At 41.7% G+C, this 26,837-nt stretch overlaps 1 protein-coding gene across 1 annotated transcript in view; it reads right to left on the bottom strand.

Moving 5' to 3' along the window:
• The window catches only part of gbe1b (glucan (1,4-alpha-), branching enzyme 1b), a 72,635-nt gene that overhangs the window by 40,558 nt on the left and 5,240 nt on the right, over positions 1–26,837 (bottom strand). The window contains exons 2-10 of the mRNA XM_076735927.1: positions 24,287–24,456; positions 21,515–21,630; positions 19,200–19,325; positions 18,012–18,147; positions 15,699–15,789; positions 13,797–14,006; positions 4,993–5,108; positions 4,022–4,149; positions 3,624–3,722 (exon numbers count right to left, since the gene is read on the bottom strand). Of these exons, the coding sequence (XP_076592042.1) occupies positions 3,624–3,722; positions 4,022–4,149; positions 4,993–5,108; positions 13,797–14,006; positions 15,699–15,789; positions 18,012–18,147; positions 19,200–19,325; positions 21,515–21,630; positions 24,287–24,456 (1,192 nt within the window). The remainder of the gene's footprint in view (positions 1–3,623; positions 3,723–4,021; positions 4,150–4,992; positions 5,109–13,796; positions 14,007–15,698; positions 15,790–18,011; positions 18,148–19,199; positions 19,326–21,514; positions 21,631–24,286; positions 24,457–26,837) is intronic.

Consider the following 26,837-nt stretch of genomic DNA (forward strand, 5'->3'; position numbering starts at 1 on the left):
TTCCTTGTGCTACTCTGCTTCAACATCATACAGTTATGGACTTTCACACCTGATGGCTGCACAGTTATGAACAATGTTTTCCCATTGTGGCCCATTAAGTGCTTTGACAGTGGCAGTTTGGGCTGAAGTGCTGAGCTAAAGGGTGCTTCAACAGTTGTTGGGGAAGGACGGAGAACATTTGGTGCCCAGAAATTCCCATCCAGTCTGAAGCGGCACAGGGTGGTAACACAGCACCTGATGGTGTTATTATGTTTGCCAGTAATGATTAGTGATAGAAAGAACTCATTCAATTTTAGTAGTGAGGTTTTTTTTTAAGTTACCCTGCTAAAACTTCAAGTTACTGCTTTTGTTATGATTCTACCAAAATGCTGCTCCAGACGAAGGTTGAAATATCTAAAAATTACGTCCCATTACTGTCGCCACGTTCTTTTTCTATGTTTTATATGCTAGACCTGGTGTTAAAGCTCTTATTCATGGCTCTATGGACTTATAGACTTATGTCAAAAATAACCTCCATCAGTGTAAATAATAATGTGAAGTTTATCGGAGAGGAGAAAGACTGCACAAGACGAGACCACCATGTCTACCCCAATTACATGTTTGTGTGTAAATGTACTTTGAACTAAAGCCACATGGTGTCTGAGTATTTCAGGTTCTCCGTGAGCCTCTTCTCACTGCTATTATGAGCTACCAGTTAATTTGAAGTACTCTTATTTAAAGAGATAAACATAAAATGACAATATAGAAAGAGATCTTTAAAGTTACATTATATTTGTGAGTAAATAAGCTCAGCAATGGTGATGAGCATCATCTTCAAACGCCTGCAAACCATTGATGCAAATCATACGTACGATAAGTGTGAAGCAGCATTTTCATGTGACATTATCAGCCCACTGAAACCATACAGATAAACACGCAACATCCAGATGTACAACAGCTCCTTTCGTGTAGTCGCCTGCCAGTGTGGCGGCTGTTCAGTGTCTTTTACTTCAGCGGGTGTTTTTCTGGATGTTTTTGTGTTTGAGTGTGTTCACATTTGCTACATTTTGCCTGGAAGACAGCAGAGCAAAGAGCTGCACCTTCTGCTGTGCGGCATGACTGATAGTAACCTTCAGGAAACACGGAAAACCTCAAACACTCTGACGGCAAAGACCTGGTCTGCCCAACAGGCCGTTTACCCACAAGTCTTCATTCTTCCAAACCAGCTTTTCCTCAGTATAAAATAACCAATAGTTTAACCATTTTTACTCCACCACAACAGTTGGACTAATGAACTGATTGAAATGAAAATAATAAATAAACATGATGGCAGGTCAATTCAAAATGTAAAAATAAAGCAAGTGCAAAGAAAGAAATTCAACCCTAAAAGGGAAAAGTGCACAGCGTCCCTCTTCCCCATTTTGAACCCTTTTCCCATCTTAATTTTCTGTTTTCAGTTTAAGCTCATCCGTTTCGTCTATAGGATTTCAAAGTCACATTTCATCTTTAAGCAGAGCAATGATGTCTTTTTGTAGACCAACACGACAAAACTCCATTCAGAGTTTTCACAATTTTCAGTGGAATTTTGGCACTGAAGTGTAGAAAGACACACACACACACACACACACACACACACACACACACACACACACACACACTTTTTTCACTGTGTTTAACAAGACAAATGAACACGTCTTTACCATATTTAAACCTCACACACAAATGACATTGTAAAATGTAAAAATTCATTGAAGCTTGAAAAAGCATCAGAGATCTGGTGAAGACACTCAGGAACGCCTGGATGTCAGGATTACAACCTCTCACGCTCTGTTGCCATTTCATGAAAATTATTCATGGGAATTCCATCATTTCAATTGAAAAATTATATTTTCTATTCCTTCACACCTTCCTGTCCCCGGTGTTGGAGAGAAAATAATCGACCTTTTTGTTCTTTAATTTATTACGGCTGAAATTAACCTCTGTACTTGAGAATGAGTGGAGGGCGATAACCCTGCTGGGACGGGGATTTGTAGTGTTTCTGATGTTCAACTATTCAGATTGTCTAACAGGTTGGGAAAAATCAACAGAGCATTTAGTTCAAACAGAACAAAATAACCTTTGCTTTGACATCATATAAAGCTACACCAAGGACAGACATTTCAGGCTGAATAATGACTCAAAGTGAAATGTAAAGGTGACTGCCTGCCTATTCAAACGCTCCACTTCAGAAAAAACTACCACAAAAGAAATTTCAGCTTGGATTAGTGACTAGATGGCCTTCATGTTAATATTATTAAAGCTAGTCTTTTGCTTTTATTGCTTTTATTTTCAATAACAATTATGTCTCCTCCATCATTTATTCATGACTGTATTTGAATGGATAAATAATGACCTTAACATTCATATAGCAGGTAGGATTAAGGAGGAAAAACGAAAAAGAAATTAGCAGTGCTTTAGAAAAAGCACAAAGACCGTCTTCAGTTTGATAAACCCCCTCACATTTCTTGATGAAAAAAAAAAAGTGCAGAGTCTCCTCACACTTTAGACCACATTCACCAGAACAGCAAGAGAGAAATGCAGAAAATTCATGTGACCTGTTAACATCTGTGAATGCAGAAACATGTACGTAGTTAACATGATTATCTCTTTCATGGAAACACAGAAAAATAGAAAGTCTGCAGTGTGTTTGGTGGCTATTATATTATATTATATTATATATTCATATATAGTTTTGTATTGGCTTAATAAAAACTTTTGATGTTATTCCACTTCGCCTTATTATATTCTAAACTGATTGTGATTTAATGTGAAGTACTTTCAGCTGCATTTTAAAGCATTATAGGTGCAATAAAATTAAGGTTTCCTATTATAAAACAGCTGAATGTGGAGAAAAAAAAAAACTTTAGTATTGTGGGAAAAAAACATGAATTTGATCAGCAAGCAATCAATGTTGATTACTGTCGATGTGTAAATGAATTCTTGGCTTGTTTCAGTTTGTTGCCTTTATACTAAGTGACCAAAAAGTATGTATTGAAGTACAAACACCTCTTACTGTAATATAATACAGTCTAATGTAAAAAGCCTTAATTAGAGAACTTGCTAGAGTTACAGTAAATAAATACCTCAATGACACAGAGTCTGCAGAAACTGTACATTATACGTTTCACAGAAAGACTTTTCTACTGAAGCACACTGTGCAGGCCGATGTAGTTTTTCTTGTCATTGAGGGGACTGCACATGTGTAATCAAGAACTCTTCTGAGGATGTAAGCCTTTATGATACCCTCCTAAATTTCAAGTTACACAACAGCGTGCAGGTTCCTCCAGGAAAAAACAGGGCCAGATCCTTGTGTCACTGTATTACCACACAAGTTCAACACTTGAAGGCTTCTTAAAAGGCTCAAAAGCTTAGCAACAGGCTGAGCTGTAATACAGCACAAGAGTGTTTAATGCCTCCTAACATGCCCTGTCACTCCCTTTGTCTTTCATCCCTGTTTTGAAAGCAAATGCTTCCAGTTTTCTTGACTGTATTTGTGGCTCTTAGAGAAGTTTCTGTGTGAGCGCAGGCCTGCACTGTGCGGAAAAGTTGCTGCGGAGAAAGGGGCACAAAAAAGAGGCAGATTAAAAAGGAGTAAATCATCTTACCTGAATCCACTTGTCAGGAATGGCCATAGCCAGTCGGTAATCAAAACCAAGTCCTCCCTCCTCCACTCCTCTGCAGAGAGCAGGCATCCCTGACACATCCTGCAGAGAAGTCACACTATTTCATATCACATTTTCCCTTTGTGTGCACAGGTTTCTTTCCCAGCACTCTGCCAAGATCACATCAATACCACTCCACGACTCACATATTAAGGGCTGAAATCCTATACCACGGGCCAAAAAAGAGTGACATCCCATTTCTTTTTGCATTACTTCTTAATTATACCAATGCATACATAAGTAAGCTATGCCTAACGAATAAGTGCTTTTAATTAATTTTAATAGCTGTGGGCAGTGTCATTGCAAAGTAAGTGAAGGTGCGTGTGGTACAGTGTTTTTACCTCTGCAACAGTGATGCAGTCTGGATAAAGGGTATGAAGAACGTGATTGGCAAGCATCAGGTAAACCAAAGAGTCTTCATCCACCTGTAGGCCAAAGTACTCACTGTAGTCCCCTGAGAAGCCTGTGCCTGAGGAGTGAACACCCACACGGTCAACACTCATCATGTTTTCCACCCAAATGTTGTTTTAAGTGCTGATCCTGTTTTTCTTTATATCTTTGACATACTGCCTTTCTAAAGGGCATTACTATAAAGACACACATGTAGTTGCTTATGGCTCATTTTTGGGCTCATCCGGGTTAGACACTACAGAGGCATCAGCCATTGATTCATTGTCTGTTCTTAAGTAGACACACAGCAAGCCGCCGCTTTAGATGTTGTGAAGTAGCACCGACCAACACTTGCAGGGTATTTAAAGGGATTTTACTAAATTCACATTCTGCAGACTGTCTGACTTCCTGACTATCTTTGATATATTGCATTGCATTTTAAAATTATATTTTGCTTGTGTCATTACATTAAAGCTTTTCTCAGAGGCACTTCTGTGTTTCTCACTGAATTGTGTGCATCCAGGAGGCCTGAGCTGAGTGCATTTCCTTGCACCTTAAACATTTGCAAAGTGGAATTTTAAAAGTCTTTACATCTGCGTTAACTTCAACGAGCAGTCTTCTTTTAAAAGAAAGAAAGTTTAGACACAGTGTTGGACACAATTTAATTGGCAGCAGTTACACTATTGTAGTTTTATGTTTTTTGATTGCAACATGCTTTGTAGATTGGAGAAAATTTGGAAAATCCACCACATGATATCCGGGATCAGTCAGACCTTTCAACAAAACTCCTATTGCACTCATTCTTTAAGCTTCTGGAGTCCGTGATGCACTCTGCAGTGCAGGTTTCAAAGGAGAGGAGGATGACATGCTTTTCACACACTGCCCAGTCCTGAAATACGAGACGCACACAAATCAGCCTTACCCATGCCGTGGTGATGGTACAGCATAGACGTAACACCATCAAATCTGAAGCCGTCAAAGCGGTACTCTTCCATCCACCAGCGCAGGTTTGACAGTAGGAACCGCAACACTTCCCAGCTGGCAAGACACACACGCACACACAAGGTCAGATAAACAAGGAGCTGTGAATTATTCACACATCTCATCATGCACTTTAGGCACCAGAGATTAATTTTCACCGCTACAGGACATTCATATATTGATAACCAAAGCTCCATTATGCGGGAGATGGAGTGTCAGTAACAGGAGACGGTGTTTTCATTAACTGCACCGTAGAAGGGATGCTGCCTTTCACGTATCCAGTTGTCAGGATGAGAAATCAGTGGCTCACAGTACACAGCGAAGTTTTCCGATTTCCATCAGACCACTTGCATGACCACTGGGCAAGTGTTTAGTCGAGACAGGCCCATCCCTGTGCATTTGAACTGATAGGATTTCATGCTACACTTGGGTAAACAAACACCATGCAGGGGAATTGAGTTCCCTCTCTTCAGGATGAGATAAATCATACAATTCTGCGTGCTTTGGCTTCAATCTTCAACATATGACGAGTTCCTCTGTCCTACAAGCAAGAGCGAAAATTCTGGGTGAAACCATCGATCTGAATATGAAAGTGTATCTTGTGGCAGCGTTTTGTTGCCCCTGGTGTTCTACAGAGCATGCAAATGCTCTCCATGCCTCTTGGCTGGACTGTGTTGGTGGAGGAGGATTCCATAAATGGCCCCAGTCCCCGTTCCTGACTGAGCGTTGGGAGAGTCATCTGGATCTGAACAGCCACTCGAGGCAAAGTACACTACGCACCTCACCTCTTCCCATTCAGTGGCATGTTGCCATGGAAACGTCAGTTAAAACTCAAGATTTGGTTGTCTCTATGCGATGAGTGTAACGAGCACCACATGGAACACTGTAGACATGGATGCCATGGTTGAAAGCAGCGGCAGAGCAGATGTGAGGCGACTGATACCTTCATGACACTGCTGCCTCTGCTGGGCTGAAATCCACTGCTCACGTTCTCTGGACACTCAGTCATCATCATACGTTAGTGTATCTGTAACCATACCCGTGAAATTGATAGATTTTCTATTTTTGTGACAAATTGTTATCTGTGGTACATCTATGAAGTACATTGGTGACTTTTTTTCTTTCTTTTTTTTTTTTTTTTTTACCAAAAGCTTCAAAAATATCATTTGACCTCCAGAGCTTAACACCAACCTCTACTGAAGTAGACTGGAGTTTGTGTGCCACAGCACTTTATAAACTGGACTTTTTTCAACAGAGATTTCAACAAAGTTAATAATTAATTTGTTAACACTTTATTATCTGGCATGCAGAAAAAAAACCACAGTTCAACTTCTACCAGGTCTGCAGCACACATATTATTTGCCATCATAAAGGTTTCTTCCTTGATATCCGAGCCATTTGCAATGACGTTAAAGAACAAAAAAAAGATATTTACCAACACTTTGTTCTAATATCACCCATGCCATTTTCTAATGTCCATTTTTCATCAATCCACCGCTGAATAGATGATTATTAGCTGTGTTTTAGTAAGGGGACACTTTGCATTGTTCAATGTAAGAAGCTACTGAATTAGTTCTTCCGTGACAAATGTTTCATCACTGTGAGGGTTTATCTGCTCTGTCCATGTGGGCTGGACACTCGTATGAGTATGACACAAGAATTAAGACCACATAACATAACACAACCTCAGTCTGTCAACTTGCTCAAGTCTTGTGTGCTGTCTTGGGCTTGTAGGTAACTGTGTTCATTAAATGCATTATAAGAAAAAATATTTACCATCCCTGTCAAGTCAAATGCAGTGAACCACACAACAAGCTGTTTAAACCGATAGTGTGAGGCTGAATTTATTGTAATAAGCATTATTAAATGTACACTATGGAGGAGAGTGTGGCAGAGTATTTATGTGTAGAGAGGGAGAGGATGGGGATGAACAGCGACATGGAGTTAGCCCCGTTTCCAATGGACAGATAGGTGCTAGTGGTTAGCTTAGTTAGCTTCAAAAGTATCAGCTTTTACATTACAACAAATGCAATGTTCCTTTAACGGAAGCTTGCAGTGTACATACGAGTAGCGTGCATGTGATGGCATTGAGCTGAGAAGGAGGCGCCAAGTTTGAATGTTGTGTTGGATGTGATGTTCAGGATTAGAACTGCCAAGTTCTGATTTACCTTCAGCTCTCGTTATCAACAGTAGCAGTTCACAAACCCGATTCACACCCTGAATTAGAAAAGTTGGATAGTGACTTCCATGTTCCAGTTGTTCTAGTTGCACTTCAACATTTTTGGCTTGAATGATGCAACTTCATCATGTCAAAAAGTTGGTGAAGCAGTGAGGAGTCCCAGATTCATGCTTCAGCAACACTTCAGTAACAACTCAAACTACAAAAATCCATCCAAACACAACATAAGTCTTGTCCTCAATAATACCCCCTCTCTCAATCGTGTCATCGATTCATCGCCTGAACGTTCCAACGCTAAACGCTGAGGATTACATCCTCCATGGCAAAATCCCAGACTTTTTATTTTTTTTTGGCCAAGTAAGCCATGACACAAAATGCATTTAAATGTGTTGCCTTCTGTGCTCCATTCCTCAGGGATGACCAACCCCAGCACTGTTTGACAGGTGTGAAGCTGCATGTTACATCGGCGCTTCCTCCTTCCCTTGAGGAAGAGCACAAGGGAGCCTGGTATGATCCGATATAGCAGCCTGGCTGGGTGGTCACGCAGACCTTGTGATAAATAGATTAGGTCCTCCACTCCACTGCGCAGAGCCAACAAAGGCTCAGACACAATGTATCCTCACGGGATGGAGATAATAGCCAGTGAGAGCCAGAGGCCCAAGATGAAACCATACTGCCACATTAGGACCCACAATGCCATTCATCATCAAGTCCAATTACAGTGGGAAAGAAGATCTCTATACCCGATGCAATACACCGCTTATCTATGCAGTTCAATGAAGTTATCACTTGGCCTGTAGTGTTAATACAAAAGCAAATTGCATATTACACTGTCCTCATGCTAAAGCTCAGCAATGACAGTGAAACCTGGTTGGAGAGCACTAATGGAGTAAAGCTCTAATATTGCTGCTTGTAGAGTAAGATAAGGTAATCTATCACGTGCTGTTGTTTCACCTACCTAAGCACGCGCTGCTACAAAAGTCATGACAAGTAAATTCAAGTAACAGACTTTTTCACATAAGCTTCATGCTTAGTTGCTCCTTATCGGAGCTTATTTCCTCCTCCAGCTGACTGTGACCCATATTGTGGTATTTATGTTCTGTTGCAAGCAGAGCAGATACCGAAACATGCTATGTTTCAAGAAGTCAACTTTGCATAAGGGGTCAAGGCAACTTGTCATGATGGCAGAGAGAAAGATTTAAGTCCCTGTTTTCACAACATCACAGGTAAGCTGCAGATAAGACCAAATAAATTTAAGAAGCTGACAGGTCATTCCACAAGAAGTGTGATGCTCAAACAATGATGCTCGACAGCCTGATGGATTGTGTGCATTTGTTGGACCAAAAAGGACAAATAAGGTGCCTCATTTAACGCATTTCAAACTTTCCTCCAATCCCTGCAGCCATTAATGTGTCCAGGACAGAGACATTGACAGGAGTGACACCTGCAATAAATTCCCATTTCTTGGTTGAAGCCTGATTTATTTATTCATTTATTCATGGACTTATGCAGTGAGCTTGCAGATACAGTAAATACACACATGCACAGTAGATTCTTGCAGGAGATGACTTGCTCATGTTGTATAATGTCTTTTCTATTACCTGTGTGGCTAAAGGTAGAAATTTTAATCATGCTTTGCTGTCATTTATCCTTTAATCAGATCAGTCCAGTGAAGCAGGGCGGAATTTTCCAATCAGCACTGTGTGTGTCTTAAAACACAAATATGCGCTCTGTGCTGGACATGTGTAAGAAATCCATGTTTATACTTCGTAGCAATTGTTAAGCAGCTCTTCAGGCAGTGTGGTGATGCTGGCTGCCTCGCAGGGTAAACTCTCATCTAGCTGTCTGACAGACTGTCCCTGAATTGCTGTGCTTTGTGTCAGATATCTGCCATTTGTCTGGCATTCTTTAGGCTGCCTGGCAGCTAGCTGCTTTCGCTTGTCATCCTAGGAGGGATATTCTGCTGCCTGTGAGACTGTTTGTACGTTTAGCAACCTGTAATTAGTATCACCTTGAACTTTCTACCTTTCAGGATTCAATTGCAGCCTGGCAGGACAATTCTGGCCCATCTGAGTTTGTGCCACATTTTAGCTGTGGCAGGATCTGAAGGTGTATGATCTCATGAATGATCACTGACGTTATTTGGTATATTTGGTATTATGGTATGACCATTCTGACAAAAAAATGCATCATGTGAATTATAGCTGGCTAACATCACCATCATGTCTTTCGACTTGCCGACCATAGGACTGGGATTGAAAAAAGAGGTGGGTCAAAGTTGGCATCCAGCTATGAGGGAACATGCAGCCTTACAGGCTTCACTGAGAGAACAATGTCCCCAGGGTTTGGGAACAGTAGCTGAGCCACAGAAGGCATTTCATTAGCATTGTTTTATATGTATGGTACTATTCCAGGCCAGTTACAAAGCTGTTTGGGAGCTCGGTGTAGTTGTAAACGAAACATTCACTTGCAAAATATTGCACAGCCTTGCAATCTTGTAGCATGAGAAAATAATCATGTCTCAGTATCATGAGGAAGAGCAACACTGACTCTGAATGAGCACATAACTGAGCCAACTTAATAAACATCTCTTGCAACTGTAAAAAAAAAAAAAAAAAAAAAAAATCTCAGTTTTCCATTAACACTTAAAATGTGTTTTCTCTGCAATCTGCATTCTGTAAAATGGTTATTTAAGAGGTAGCTTATTAATTTGTACAACATGAAAACAACAGAAAACTCTTTGCACATATCACTGCCGTGGCACTTTTTGCTATTTGTCAGACAGCATTAAGGGACTGAGGGGCATGAAGGTGCAGAGCTGCTGCTGTGTTCCTACCCACTGGCTCCATCCAGCACTGACTGGAAGCTCTACAGGCAGCTCCAACCAGCCGCCATGCACACCTACAGCTAAGTTGAACTCATTAGCTGAAGCTCACCAGAGGGGAAAAACAGCTTTTCCCCTTGCTGTGTGACTTGATGGGGCAGGGGAAATAACTCATGGGTACTAAATACTGAAATGACTGAATTTGGACTGAGTTGCCATTTCAAGCATGAGTTTATTGACTAATCAGACAGTAGCCAGGTCTCAACCATAGTCCAAAGTCGGTCCAAGTATTTAAAAACATAAATGCTCCGAAGAGAGATAGATTTTTCTTTTGTGATGTTGATTCTTTAAATAAAAAAAACTGTCTATTGATGAGCAGGATGATTCTTCACTTCCATACATGTCCTTCCCTTATGTGCAATTCTGTTCATGGCTCATGACGTGTAACATTACTGCAGGACAATTGCTAAAATATCATCCATGGCAGCAACTTGCAATAATTAAACCTATATGGCACAAGATGATTTTCACAGGAGTGACAGCAGATCCACATAGATGTAAGAAAACATACCTTGATCAATGGATTTAGCCCCATATTATACATCAGAGGACCTCTGCTGTCTGCTCTCATACACTACAGTACACTTAGTGCTAATCTCGTTTAATGAACGTCTATAAGATATCTTTTGTCCTCCTTCATTTATGACCAGCAGCAGCACAGAGGTACAGAAACATCCAATATTTATATTGCCCCATCCTCACATCATTAACAAATATTTGAACGTAATAAAAAAACCACATGCATAGAATAATCTTGTCAAAGAGAGAATTACTGCTCACACAGAGTTGATCTCTCAGCATGAGAACAGGGAGAAGAGTTAAAAAGAGTTTTCAAAAGCCTGGCCTTGGGCCTATTTTTCATATCTTAAGAATTCACACAAAGATTGATGAAAAATGGATGCAAATGATCCTGAGAGAGGTGGGGGGATTACAGAACAAGCCCACATCAAGCTTCTCAGAACTCTCACATCTGAAGGCCCTGATCTGCAAAAAGGCTTGGCTTCTCTGGCTGCCAACCCCCTACAAGCTGAACCATGGGCTCCATTCACTCGGTCACTGTCTCAAGGTGACTTTGGCATCTTTGAAAGAGGTTTATGAAGAAAACAGCAGCCAACGAAAAATGCAGTTATTCCCATAGTTAGTTTCCACTTATCACATCAAGAGCGGTTGAGCATCCAGTGCATCACCTTGAACACTCATATGAAATGTAGATCCTTATGAGCTGGGGTTAAATTGGCTTACCACATATGCCAACGACAGAAATATACTCATCAACATCAGAAAAGGAAGCCAGGATTGAAGTGCAGGGATTGGATTAAGTGCAGCAGACCGTGAGATGATCACTGCCCACGGCATCTGCCGACCATCTAGCCTGACCAGCAGGACCGAACGCCACCACAAGCGGCGTGATCGCCACGGGTAGATAGGGAAGGCAGCCGGGATAACAGCTAAGATAACCCAGCTTAGACCTAAGCGAGCGAATTTAACCCCTGCTGATAAGTGTTTAAAAAGTCTGATACACAAACAAAATATCATTTGATGTTTCAAGGGCACTTGGAACATTTCAAATCAAAGCAAAGCTTCAAGCGAAGAATTTATTCCCTTCTATGCCATTATACTCATATAATTCTTCTAATTCAACAATTTAGCATTTCAACAAGTAGACGCTGTGTATAAAGAGACTGGATGAACCTCCTGACATGCACCAAAACAGCGGCAAGCGTCTGCAGTACATGATGTGTCTGACATGCACACACATTTGAGTCCAAGGGCTCTCAGGTTAAGGACTGGACTCGAATGTTTCATGTGGAAAAACTGACGAGAAACACATACCAACTTAAAAAAAGCTGCTCTTTGATAAAGATGCAGAAGTGGGGGCAGAGCACTAGGCAGCAACGAGGCAAATATGTCTTTGCTCTGATAGCCAGTATCAGTCAGCTTCTGTCAAGCTAATAAGAACATCATGGTCAGACTGTGATGGCTGATAGCCGGGCTGCTTGATTAAAAACAGGCTGTGTTTCACGCTAGCATCGCGGCTAGCCTCTGAGGTTCATTTCCTTCCAAAGGGAGTAGCAGAAAAGCTTGACACGAACGACACGTCCAAACAACCTGTGAGAAGCACAGAAGACAAATGAACTGGCGATGACATTGTGGTGCTCCGTTGGGCTTTTACAAATGACTCCTCATATGCCTCCCAGTCGTGGCATATGTCTGCACCGTGTTTAATGAGTGCTTCTGATATGAGGAGAGTTCAATAACTAATGAAAGAAGAACCTTGTTCTCTTATTATAGCCCCCATGGCTGACACTAAACATTGTATAATGTATTGGAAACTGCTGCACACTGACACACACTTATTAAAAGTGAGTTCAAAAAAGGCATTTGATAGACCCAGCAGTGCCTGTTCCTCTTTAATGTATGCTGGGATCATTTTCTGGGTACAGAGGCAGGAAGAGGCACTTAATTAACAGGGCCTACAACAACACCAATCAATAGTTTTGGTGTACACTGAGCACCAGCAGAGTCAGAAAACTGCCTGCCGACTTGAGGCCTTTTATGTTTTTCCTCGCAGTTTTGTAATTAGCTGAAAATCTGAACATTAGCAAAGCCTGCCAACACTGTAACATCAAATCATTACTCATAATGCATTAAAATTCAACACCTGTCTGGCCAAATGTGTAAAAGGTGAAATCAAGAGCACTTGAGGAAACTTAAATGCACCATTAATAGCCCATTTTACGCCTTAAGGATGTCAGATTAACAGTGAGGCTGACTGCTTGGCCATTTTGAGATGTAATCTGTCATTCTGAGATAATGTCTAAAGAGTGGTGTGTCAGCTCCCATTCAGCCTCATTTATCAGTTTGGTCATATGTTGCTTATACGTTTTTGTTTTATTATCAGGACGCTTAAAACCACCGTGCTCATCAACCTGTTCTCATTCCCACTGTGTCAAATACTGATGCTTTAGATGCTCCAGGTACCCTTAAGCATCTGTATGAGACACAGTAAAATGCAAACTCATCCACAGCACTGAGTTTAGTATTGTAACACTGACGTATTCCCCACTGCCGGAGCGTGATGTGGAGTGGAAATCTACAGATAACGCAATAAGTATTTACAATACTACCAAACATCATCAAGTGATTGCTTCTGATTTCATTACAATACACAGCTTTCTGTATTAAATATGTTCTTTACAGCTCTCACAACTCGAAAATGGAAAGTGCAGTTTGGAATACTAATGCATCAAAATGACTTAAAAATCCTGTGATAACCATATGCATCGATGCACATCTCAAAATATGTTGTGCATCACTGCACAGCATATTTTCAAGCCAATAAACTTAATGCATAATTATGCTAAAAAGAAACAGCTTGTGTTGTTTATATGTGTGGATGTGAGGTACTGGAGGTGATAGGATGAAGATCTCACTCACTCACTCACTTTAATGAATATACAGTTTATCAAATATAGATATGATCTGAAATAAAATCGTTTAGATCATCAATAAATCTTCCTATAAAAATAAACCCTAAATGGCTTTTTGAATTTACTTCCAACGACTGCAGCCTCTATGCATGCAAGTCAAATCCATATACACGGGACACTAAAGAGGGATGAATTTGCACAAGTATGAAGATGAGGTTCAGTAGTTAACAGCAGTACCAGACAGAGAGTACCTGGAGTAGTTGAAGAGGCGGCTGTCCCACAGGGTGTGCTCCCCTCTGGGTGGAGAGTGGAAGAAGCACGAGTCGGAGCCATCAAAGCGGTTCAGGCCGTCCTCGGTGTTCTTGGAGGCGTGGCTGTGAACGACGTCCAGCAGCACCACGATGCCCATTGAATGAGCCACGTCTATCAGCTGCTTCAGCTCGTCTGGGGTACCGTACCGACTGCACAAACACACACATGTACAGTCTGGTATTAGTTTACCACAACCTCGAGGTCCAATCCATGTCCTTACCTTGACTCAATCATAATCTTAACCCTAAATTCAAATCAAATTGGCCAACTGTGCTCACATACACTGACCTTCTTCTGTATTTGAGCAGTTGGACCTCATACACTAACTGCACAAGTAACCATGCACACACATACAAATGTGCATATGCATGTGTTCTTCACGCCAAGGACCAAATATGTATTTTGTGTTTTATTTAAGTTTCCCTAACAATAAACCTCTCAGTCTAATTCTAATGAATAATCCAGAATACCAGAGCTTAACTTGCCTCCTCCCTCATAAACAAACCTGGTTCTTATGCAAGGTGATATGCAGCAACAACAAAGAGTCACTGGTTTTGATCTTATTCATCCTTCACTTAGTACCACAGTGTGATCAGGTCTAGGATGTAACAGGAAGTGCAAGAGAAGAAGAATTCCTTCCATAATAAGTTCATCTTCACACTCTGATTAGTGTGTTATGACACACACTCATACATGACACTGATGTAGTGAAATGTCAGAGCAGCTAGAGGTTAGATGCTGTGCTCAAAGGTACTTTGGCAGCACCAGCCACCCTCCAGTTCCCAAGTCAGGTCCTTATAGACTGAGCTACTGCCACCCCAGAGAGCACACACTGCATTTATGGTTTAATTAAAATGTGTTTGGGATTCAAATAAGCACAAACAGCGTTTTAATTCATTATTTCATGATCTACTTCTCGGATCATTTGTCTGAAGATCATCAATTCCAACCACAAGACGGCTTCCAACTTTTTCTCATTTGATATATTTTATATGGTATTAGACCTCGTCTACAGTCTATTAATGTCATTTAAAGTGTCATAAAGAAGAGTGGTGGAGCTCACAGGACACTTCACAGAGTAACTGTATGTATGCATACACTCCTCCATATACAACATGCACACATATCTTCGCATTAACTTCTCATATTGTCCAATAACGTCCTGTCTGTCCTTCCGGCTATCATTTGATCAACTTCCTTGCAAAACAGGACACATAGTGACAGCATTACCCCCGCTTCCCGCTACTCAACCGCTCAGGTTTTAAATGATACTGAGATCAATCATGGGTGAAATTACACTATATACATTACACTTTGGGTTTATGCTCTACTCTAAGGAAGGAAGGAGGAATCTCTGAAAGGAGATAAATACTCTGACTAGTCCACCTTTATCTACGACTCCCTCCACCCTCTGGATTAACAGCAAATGTGTTTACAGAGAGATTATTGCTAGTGTCAGGCTTCCTAACCTTGATTTGAGGTGACGGTTTCTGTGAAGTCGGAAGTTGTTCACTCACTTTCACACTCCCAATAAACACCAGATTCTCCAAGACTATTTGCAGAGTTGTGTTAAATGACCACCGGGAGCAGCAAACATGTTGGCTGAAAGGATCCACTGCATCATGAAGACTAAAGAACACACTCAAAAATGTCTTCCAGCACGGTGATACTGAGCTCATGATCGAATGTCGCCTTCCACGTCATGTCAAGTCAGCACTGGCTGCACAGGAGAGGCAGACTCCGCTTTATCTTTCAATTTTTAACATAGTTTTGCTAACACGACATGTAGTTAATAGCTGACAAAATCTATAAATCATATGTTAAAATTGAAAAGCATTTACCTGGAAGCAGCAAAGAAACTTGTAATCTGATATCCAAAGCTTGCATAGTAGGCGTGCTCCATGATAGCCATCAGCTGAATACAATTATAACCTGGATAGAGAGGGCAGAGGGCAGAGGGCAGAAAAAAACATTATTCTACATCCAAAAAGGTTCATTTTCATGTGTTTGGAGTTTTTCTTCCAGATTACTGAACTAACTTTATGTAACTCGTGTAAATACTTTAGATATTGGGGGTGTTGAGGGGAGATTGTTCTTGGCATCTTCTCATTTTCGAATGATTCCTCTTAAAATAAGACCAGCTGCTTAAATCAAATCCCAAACATCAGCTAAAAATGCAAATAACTGTAATGAGGTTGGCCACACAGGATAGAAATGAAGTGAAAGTCGTTTTTAAACACAGACAGCGTCATCTGAAAACGGCTGTTCTGATATGTTTGGTCACATTAATTTACTACGGCAAGCGTCTGGAAACATTCTGACTTAGTACTACTTGACCCATGTCAGTCATACTGTATATATGAGCTCCAGGCATTTCCTTTCTGACACAAGCTCTGGCATCGTAAAGACAAGCTGTGGCTACAGGGAAACACCAGCTATCAGAGTCATGAGGTCATGTACAACATTTCAAAACGACCTACAAAAACTGCTTCTATGAATAAGAGAACAACAGGCTTTTAAACTGCCACTGAGCACTCCAGAGGGAGGCCCTGCGGTTTTTCACTGTTGTGTGGAGCGGATTTATTTATTTATATCGCAGCCTCTTTTCAGGCTAGAGAGGAAAGAAAAAAAAAAACTTTGGCATCTGAAGGAGTGTGACAAAGCACTGGGGTGAGAGGAAGTTTCTCTTTTATATTTATATATATACTCTCTCCACAGTCAAGAAAATGAAATGGCAGGCAAAGGCAGCCGTCACTAGAGACGGTAGAGTTTAGCCTCCTGGAGAATCCTATTGTGCAGATTCCCTCAGCTGCTGCAGGTAGATTCTTTGACAGCATTTACTCTGGCAGTTTCCTTTCCCACTAGCAGGATGACACAACCAAGGAAACAGCATTTATCAGATTGCTCCTGGTTTGCTGTGCCAGTCATATCTGTGCCTTTTAATAACGTCAATGCAGCAGGGTGTATTTGAATGCAGAATAATGCCACAGCTCAAATGAACACTAGCGCGAACAACACATCCTCAAACGGCAGAGCAGGTCGATGGGCTGAATGCAAAAGACAGTGATCCGTTCCACAAGGTTAAAGTCACATTTGGAGCTCGCGCCTCATCGTAAGTTGTTATGAAAATGAACCACACACTGAAGTTAATGAGAACACGTAAGACACGGTTCACAAAAGCACGATTACTTCTTTTGAGGATAACTAATCTTAATCATAGCTGCAAGCAGCAATATCGACGCCTTCGCCCGGTCCTGAAATTTAAAGGAAAGGTGACGTGTATCATTTACATTGCTGAGGAGTTGAATCTTAAACAGTCTGACTTCAAAACACTGAATTTATTGACTTACAGATATTATGAATGATTTTCCAATCCGAGCCAATTCATGCAACAATATTCAATAAATAAATTGCCTGTAATCAAGCTAATGATGACAATTTATCCTGGCATACATTTTAGGTCATATGATCCATCTCTGGGTTCTAACCTGTGTGCTATTTGTCTTACTGGATGATATGAGGTGCAGGAGGACAGCCTCTGTCTGCTATTGGCCGCCTGAGTCGAGATCATGGATATGGAAACAAGTTGTCAATTCTGGAGCCATAACTGCTGTGTGGTGTCTGACTTGTGCTGTGGAGCCTTCTTTCCAAAACACTTCCCAGCGGTCAGTGATCCCGTCTGGTCATGCCAGTAAACAGGATGTTGACTTACTGATTTGGTTTTGTGCAGAGGGAGTGTGACAGGTCTGCCACTGGAAATACTGCCGCTGGATGAGGGAGTGGTACTCAAAGCACGTCTGCTGGATTATGGACCAGCGTTGACAGAGATGGCTCTGGACACTGGCAGGTATTAAGAAAAAAAGGCCCTCGAACCTGTAACTATTGTTTTTCCATCAACATTGTTGGCTCTGCTTTGGCGTGCAGGGAGCGATGCACAAACGTCACCTCATAGCTTCACTTCCTCTCTGTTCTTGGCTGGAGAAGATACAAAATGTTCTCGAGCTGAGTGAGTAAAAACTCCGACTGACACGTGGATGAAGAGAATCACAGCAGGATGAATGCTGTGCACCGTTTCCAGGCTTCAAGAGCCAACAAAATCAGAGGCCAAAGGGGACGAGAATTATCTAATGAGGTAACGTGGTCTCGTGTCTTACCCAGGTCTTTTATACGAGGCAGCACATTGGTTGTGAAGTTGGTGTATGAGGCGACCTTTGCCTCAGGTGAGGCGATGCCCACGTGGGCCTCATACGTTCTCAGGCTCGTGGGCTTCTTTGGCCGAGGATGGATTTGCTGGAGAGGAAACCAGAATTGGAGAGAAAATCATGACAGAGTCCAGCAGCTTTTCCGAAAACTTGCTAAAAATATAGTACATTTGGTGAGTAATTATGAAGACAGTGTGGGTTTTCTGAGTCTCTGCACCAGTGTCTTACCACAGAGGCTGATAATGGTTCTGCACATGTTAAATATTAAAATATCTATGATTAAGGCTGGCTCTGTTACACAACGGGAGAGGGATTTGTTTTATACATAGAACCATTTTCCTGATGGCTACCCACCAGGCCTTGTGAACCTACTATTTGAAGTACTTGATTGAGCCACTTGTAAATAAAGCGAATATACTGCCAGTAAGAGGGCTCCTCTAATTAAAATGGTAGCAAATAACAAGCGATAAAGAAAGCAAGGTGGTCTTTAATGGCCTCTTATTGTTTTGCTTGTGCTCACTCGTACTGAGGACGTCAAGTGGCATTGAGACACATTCAGACCCTTTCAAATCGGCAGCATCAAGCACCCGCATTAAGAGTGGACGCAACACCTGTCGATCTGAGACGCAAGGCCGATTTCAAATGCAACTGTTTGTTTCACACTGCAAGAAATCAAAGCCGTGATGGGAGGACCAGAACACGGGAGGCGACTTTAAGAGCTGACACCGCGAAACCCAGCATACAGTCACTGCAGCGACGGAGGAGATGAGCTTGATAATACCTTTTCTTTCTAATTTTGCCTCCAAACCATGAAAGTTGTGATTGTGTTTTTAAGATTAAGCATTATTTCATTCTGATTTTTTCAGAATTTTTCACTTCTGTTCTACCTTCCCTGGCATCCTGCTGCAAAAACACACTGATTACCACCGCTTACATTAAACAAGGTCCTCTTGCAACATTGACAGCTGAGAAAACGCTTCCAGTAACAGAAAATAAACTTTCCATGAAGGATTGCACTGCACTGGTGCTTTTTCAATCCAGATTTTTTTCTTGGTTTTCACATAAAAAATTATTTCACAATTATTCAACACTGAAAAATTTATTTTTCAGGAAAAATAAAACAGTAAAATAATAACTTGCAATGTAAGGATGCGGGGGATCCCAGTGAACCCAGTCATAGATGACAGCTTTCTCCTCCCTCGTCACATATTTTGCCCAGGGTGAGATCCGGTACAGCCGCTCACCCTCCTTGGTGTGAACCACCACCTGGGAAAAGGATATAAATGAGTGTTTCGTTATGGCAAGGGCACTTAAACAATGACACAGAGAGAGGACATTCAAAGGCACTTTACATAAGGTGAGAGGAAGAGGACACACACGGGGTCTGATGGGTGGACAAAGGATAATAGCACATAAACTGAAATACAAAGTGAAAACATAATTGCAAAAAAGGAAAAACAATTAGCCTGAAATAACAGTCCTCTAAGAGGCCTGGCCACAAATCACCAGAGGCCTCAAGGTCCTCTGGGGCTCCCTCGCATGTCTGTCCCTGAATCTATGTGATTTTAAAGTCAGCATTTATTTACATCCTCCAGCCATGAAATGCTTACATCATAAAACTGTGCTGTTACTCTCCATCCATTATACAGAAAAGATGGTGCAGATTGTTCAACCAATAAAGCAAACATTTTTCAATGTGTCAAAACGAAAGCCGCCCCTCTTCCAGAGAGCAGCTCCCTGCTCGCCAATGCAAAAACCCACAGCTCTAAAACTCTTACAGTGGGCTCCCAGACACACTGAAGACATAATACGGAGCCGAGGAAAAAAAGCTACAGTATTGACCAGAATACAAGTTGTGGTGGTTCTGGATTCAATGGTCATTATGCTGTGTTTTATTTTTGTGAGCAACTCCTCTGTTGGTTTTAACACAGCCACTCGCTGGCCCATCTCAAGAAAGGGGGCAATTTAGAAAAATAGGAAATCTCAATCATTATCCTTTGCCTCTCATCTATAATGTCTGCAATTCAGGATTGGAAGGGGGTCAAATAAGTATACTTTGGAAATCTAACTGACTGTCTCGATCAGTCAAATAAGAAAGGAGAAAGCCAGCGTGTGAGCTGGAAAAACCCACCAAGAAATCGATCCTGTAGTGTTACCCACAGTATGTGTTCACCCTGTTTTGTCCCCTGCAGAAACAGGCATTAGAACCCAACTAATTCTGGCTACTGTTGTGAAGTAATGACTGTTCCAATGCCACCTGCCTGCGAGCTGTTGGCCAGACCCCCCTCTGGGGTTTTTTCATTATGGCCAGGCCACCTGGGGGTTAGCTGCCGAGTTCCCCTTATGACATGCTTCACTGTTTATAGGATTACGAAAAGATAGTTGGATAAATGGACTGGCATAAAGCCTGATAGAGCAATGGTCCTTCAGACAAATTGGCCAGCATTAGGCACATTAAAGAAAAATCAGACTGCTGGGCAAGCTGGGGGAGAGTGGGAGTGCATGAAGAGGAAAAACAACTAAGAGCCAGGCAATATGCGAGAAGTTAGGTACGGATAAAAAAAGTGGGTGTTTGATCGCTTGGACAACACTTTGGTTCACTTCTTTAAAGTCTTGCATTCTCTCAGCATAAAGAGCTCATAGCAAATAGTGTACTCACAAAAGGACACTGCTTGTTTATGGAGACAAATTGGGCCCTGAACAAAGGGGATGGAAGGGCAAGCTGCTCTACACGAGAGTGATTGGAGCTCGGCTTGCGCTTCCATGAGGGAGTGCTGTGGAACTAATTCTAAAGTGAGGCTCACAGCAAGACAGCCATTCATAGGCAGCGGGGGTGCACAAGGAAAGGCCAGGTGCCAGCGTTTCCATCTGCTTCTTATCGTCCTTAGACTGACCTCCGCTGACAATGGGAGCTGGGCAGCCTGTCCAGGGCGCAGGAGTGTGCCAATGATGACCCGGTCCCAAGGAGAGTGGCGCCACGGTGCCATCCATTCCGCGTCTGGCATCTCATTTCAGGATTATTTCTCATCCACGCTGTTTGCTTGGGAGACAATGCATAATGGGGGGTGCGTCTTTTGCATTTAACCCTGATGAATTATTTACTAAAACCAATCATCTACACCCACCGCGGGCTGTGTTGTGCACAGACAAAAGCAGCACCGTGTCCTGAGAGATACCTGCCGCAGACGGGAGCTTAAATAAAAGCCATCAGTTGGGCTCCTCATGGTGTATCTACCCTCCGCTGTGCTGATTGTGTACATACAGTCATCTCCCTTCTGCACACTGCGAGTATGACATGTCGTTGACGGCGACACGCAGGTTTTCACTTGGTTCATCAGACGCCACATGACTGGGAATCTCCCTCACATATTACAGTGACAAGTCTTCGCACCGCCGTGGCAAGATGACACCTACTGAGGGCGTGAAAATAGGTATGAAGATGCTCTGTTCTCTACCTTGAGTTTGGTGTTATGATCCACAGCTGGAGACTTGTCATGCTTGGGCGGCAGAATCAGTTCCCACTTGCCAAATTCTTTCTTGGTGTAGGGGTGGGAGAATTTGTCCCAGCCATCTACAGGGACACACAGAGGGTTTAAACACTGAATTAATTGGTTTACAACAAGGAGCCAAACATCAGTTCTGATGAGCAGAATTGCTTTTTTCCATCGTTCATCACCTTGCAACCCCACAGATCCATCTTGTGACCAAAATCTTGACCCCCTGGCTGAAAAGCACCATTATAAACAACAAGCTCTTGTTTCTATTTTGTATCACCAGTGTGCAAATGAGCCTGACAGGGTTAATGTGCTACGCTCACCAAAACAATGCTCGTGTTACTATCACCACTGTGCTGCATCGTCTGCGTATTATTTCTATTTAAAGCCTGTAAATGTGGAATTTTCATGCCTTTAGCCTCGTGTAAGATATTTTGCTGTTGTGTTTGTTGCTTTTAGTGTCTTTTTTGATTTTGCCACTAGGTGTCGCTCAGGTCAGAAATTTGAAAATCCAAACACAGGGGCCTTATTTGGTTTTCCTTGGAAATGAAACAATTAACAGATGCATTCTTCATTAATACAGCAGTGTGTTGCCGCTTCACCTTATGCTAACAACAGCTTGAGCTGATAGTCACCACTGTGGCTTTTGCTCGATTCCAACTCTCCCCTGTGGTCACACGGCAGCCTTTTCTGAATTCTTCACTCTGCCTTCGAACAATTTTTCCATCTCTCTGCCTCTCATCTAAAACCTCTTACGTAATTCTTTCTTGTTGTTCTTGTACTCTGCGCTGATCTCCTGTATCCTGTGACTTTTGCAACAGCGAGCAAAGCAACAGGCTCAATCATTTAAAAGAAAAACTGATAAAATAGCACTTCACTGCTCAGTGAATTATATCTCTGAGGAGAACAGCAGAGAGGCATTACATTCATAACCTGCTGATACCACATTACCAATTGTCATTGACTGACAGGAATATATTAGGACACAAAACATTTATTATAAAGCAGCCACCTTGGCATGCCAATTTAGGACGTTATTTCTATTCAGTAATCCATTTCCGCTTTCTATTCATGAGCAGAAACAACGGCAGGATAGAAAATGAATCACAGGAGATGCTCCAGAAGTGACCGGGCACAACACCAGCACTTTTCACAGGCAGACCAAGTCATATTTTCTCACAACATATTTATCTCCCTTTGCTTAAACTCCTCTGAAAAAAGCAGAAAAAAAAGCAGTGCATTATGCATCCAACCTGCACCATATTCATGACTAGGGCTGCTGGGCTGTTTCCACATTTACTATGAAATTGAAATCAAATAATATGACTGAGCCGTGTCAAAATGTAATCTCTCACAGAATTGAATGTTGGAATTGAGCTGCTGCCCAAGGTCCTGGGAAGATAATTAAAAAAGGAACAGGAGAAATATGGAAAGAGGGAATGGCAGCAACAGACCTAACTAGCACAAAAAATGTGTAGGGACAATAAACAAATTGACAAATCTCTGATTTGGCACACAGTATCAATCTGAGGGTGTTACTATTAGCATTTTGCTTTCCTGTATCATTACCTGCAGGGTGTCAGTCCAGAGTGGCTGTGGCACAAAACCAAGTGTTTGTTATGTGCTGTGGCATTTCAAATTGTATTTGAGTTATGAGCACAGGTCTGAATTCTTCCTCCATCCTTCTTGTTCTTCTTCTTTCTCTACTATTACATGTTTTGTATTTCTTATTTGTCCGTGGAGAGTAATATATTACTGCTGGCATGTGTAATAGAACACGGTGCATTAATATATTTGATAAAGGGAAGGAAAAAAGATACTAAAAAAGAAAGAAAACGACACTGAGAGCTTGTATTACCTCGCATATCTTTTTGATAGATGAAAGCAAGTCTCATTTAATCTTGTTAATGATGACAAAAATAAATAAATTTGCTGCATTTTCACAGCCCACATTAACTGAAAATAACACTCAAAAGACTATTAACCTGAAATTACTTTCAAAGTTGGGTCTGGAGGGAATGGAGATTTCAGTGCAAACACAGAGGTTGCACTCACTCAACAACTTTGCAGGCAATGATGAAATAACCAGCTACTAAAATATTAACAAACACTCCCACATTCAAAAGAATCCCCTTCAGTATGCAAGTTTATCCTGTGTAATCAATATTTTCCACATTTCCTACTCCCAGGTCGGTTGATCAAAAGGGCTGATACCCTTGTACCGCAGTTGTCCGCTTTTTCTTTTCTTTTTTTTCTTTTTGTGTTCAAGAGTGCAGAAATGTCAAATTTCTTATTTAATGCACCATGAAGATATGCAACCTTTCTGTTCGCACTGAAATCTCTTTTTCCTTTTCTCGGTCCCAACAGTGTGTGTAACTCCACATTAAAGCGTCGTTTCCCTTTTAGTAATCTGATTTATTATTGCAAATTGATTGTCATCACACAACTGGAATGAAGCCTACTTTCATCTCTGTGCTTGCTGCTTGTCAAAAACAAAAGAGGATTTCTTAACACAAAAGACTCACTGCTTTGTAAAAATTAATTAATAGCAAAAAAAACCCAATAACTATGAGGTTAAAGCACCAACTTTTAAAAACTGTAACACACAGAACATGCAAGTGCAGATAATAAATGAGCAGCAGTCAAACTCAGTGGAGGCTTCAGGGAGACGATCTGGACGTTACACTGCTGACATGTTGTTCGGGAGCTGACACTTCTCCTCAGGCTACTTACTGAAGTCACCGGTGAGGAAGAGGGCTTCAGCAGCTGGAGCCCACTCCTTAAAAAACAGGCTGTTGTCAGGCTGTCGCTGCACACCGAAGGTCTTGTAGCTGCGTGTGAACTGGTCAAAGCCTCCCTCTGCCTCTTCCAGCTGGAAAAGCTGCTTCTGTAGCTGCTCATACCTGCAAACCACAGGGAACACAAACAAAACTGTATGAATTCAATGGAAAAATACACCACTGGACACACAGTCTGTTGGATACATACATGTTAAATGTCATCACTCAGCAAGGTTGAATAGATTTCCATTACTTAGCACTGAAGTGATTGATTTTTTGTTGCGATCTCCCATTGCATCAAGCTGTTTCCTCTGCTTCTATTCAGCTGGCGCTTTCCTCCAATTCCCAGAATGCTCCCAGAGAAAATTCAGGTCTGGGTGTTAGCTTGTTAGGTGGAGAGCAAAATAAAAACAGCAGCTGAGACAACTGTGAGAGGATTTCTCCAGCTTTCTCTCTGTGTGACAGTGTAACCTCTGTAACGAGTCCAGGATTTGAGTTACTGACACAAAAGCAGATGTTCACTTTTGCCTTTTTGAAAGTTAATTATTAACATGAAATATTCATATAATCTAATAGATTACATATAAAATCGTGGCACACCACATCTTCATCTCTCTCCACAGGAAGGATAATGCAGTAGAAATCATAACGATATTATCTTTCTTGTTCTGGTAAGAACTCACTAAGCCAGGACAAGATGACATGTAAACACATAACACATCATCAAATGAAAAATAACTGACGTGGAAGATATCAATCAGTAATTACCACTGATGCTACCATTACCAGAAAAAGCAGCCGCTCTATTGTACCCTGTCAGTGTTATCACTTATCACCCATTAACAACTATTCATAACAGGACAGTTACTCGTGAATGCAATTTTCAAATCCATTGGTCACACTGGAATGTCATTCCAGCACTAACAAAAACTGTTTCACAAAGTAATTAATTACTTCCACTGATTTTCGTGTCATTTACGGCCTTAAATTTAATGGGTTGCCCAGTTTTTTTTATATTCTGGCATTCAGAACTCAGTGAATTCTGCTGTAATGTAAACAGAAATAAACACTTCAACGATAATGTTTGAGAAGCTTCCAAGAAATTAAGTAGCTAACGTGTGTGCCTGCTAACAATCCCTGTAAAATAACATTTTGTGTCTTCGAATAAATAAGCGAACTCCTACACATGCGGCGCACAGTGCCACATCCCAATGTTTCCATGCTCACGTTATCTTTGAGGTCCTACCTCAGGATGCAAACCTGCCTCACTCCCTCAAGAATGTGTGACTACAGGCATATCCTGAGAGATAAACCTCTGTCTGTTACCTTCAACTGGGAAGGATAGACTAACTACTTTGCAATTTATCTCACTTAAGTTCCTGCAGCCAGCTGGTGTCCATATCAGATTCCCCCTGGTACAGAAAGCCTCTTTCAGCCAGCTGAGTTAAGTGCACTCTCCCCTATAGCCCTGAAGCCAAGCTCAGACTGGCCTGTGAATGCCCTGGGGCTAGTCATGATGGGCTGAAGTAACAGCTCGATTTCTCAGCAGCTGCTCCCTCTGTTGAGCATAGTGGATCCAGACAGCGCTTGCCAAATGTAAACCTTTAAAGTCCAACCAACGCTGCCACATGCCTCCTTTGCCACTTTGTCACCATTTCAAGAATATGCTGAAAGGAAGGACAAAGGGAGGACTCACATAAGGGCAGAGCTCCACTGCCACAGTATTAATAGGCATGAAAGTCAGGCCTATGATTATAACAAATGAGTTCCAGAAGGTTGGACCAGTGGGAATAGGAAGCCAAAATCCTGTATTGATGCAGTATTCACGGCACATCCCTTGTGTCTGTTTCCACTTGAGATTGCAGCAAGGAGGCGAGATCAGACCACACATCACAAATGAATTGTCCCACAATTCATTTCAGGACGTCATTAACAGACTTGAAGCTATAGGCGAAATCACTTTGATTTATTTTCCTATTATTTATACTCAGACGGAAACTGTCTGCCAGCACCCTTGCTGTCCTCTGTGCCGTTATCAACAAATTTTATTTTGATGAAGTTGTCACTCTTCCTCTCCTTCATCCTGGCACATGGCGCCACATCTCTATACCGTGCCCCCCTTTCTCTCTTGTGCTACAAATTCTACAGTTTACCACAATATCTAGCACAAGACTGCACGTGGTATCCATAGGCAGCAGGCCGTAAGACACTCTCTCATCAAGCTGCAAAGAGCGGAGCCTCCGAGTGTGACCATTCCATCACATATGGCAAGCCTTTTTCCCCAACACTGGCCCTGAATTTCTAATAAACCCAAAGTCCACGACAGAACAGCAGAACTGGAGCTCAATTCATAACTGTTCTCTTCCTGTCTTCACTTAAAGCCATCACATTCCTTAATAGGTTATGAGGTATGTTGGGAGCTAAGAATGCAATTTTCCAAACTCATGTGCTCAATCTAGTAATTCCCTATTAAAGCTACAGATACAGGCTGTGGATATGTATGT

Source organism: Chaetodon auriga, chromosome 7 (assembly GCF_051107435.1).
Source record: "Chaetodon auriga isolate fChaAug3 chromosome 7, fChaAug3.hap1, whole genome shotgun sequence".
NCBI classification, from domain to species: Eukaryota; Metazoa; Chordata; class Actinopteri; order Chaetodontiformes; family Chaetodontidae; genus Chaetodon; species Chaetodon auriga.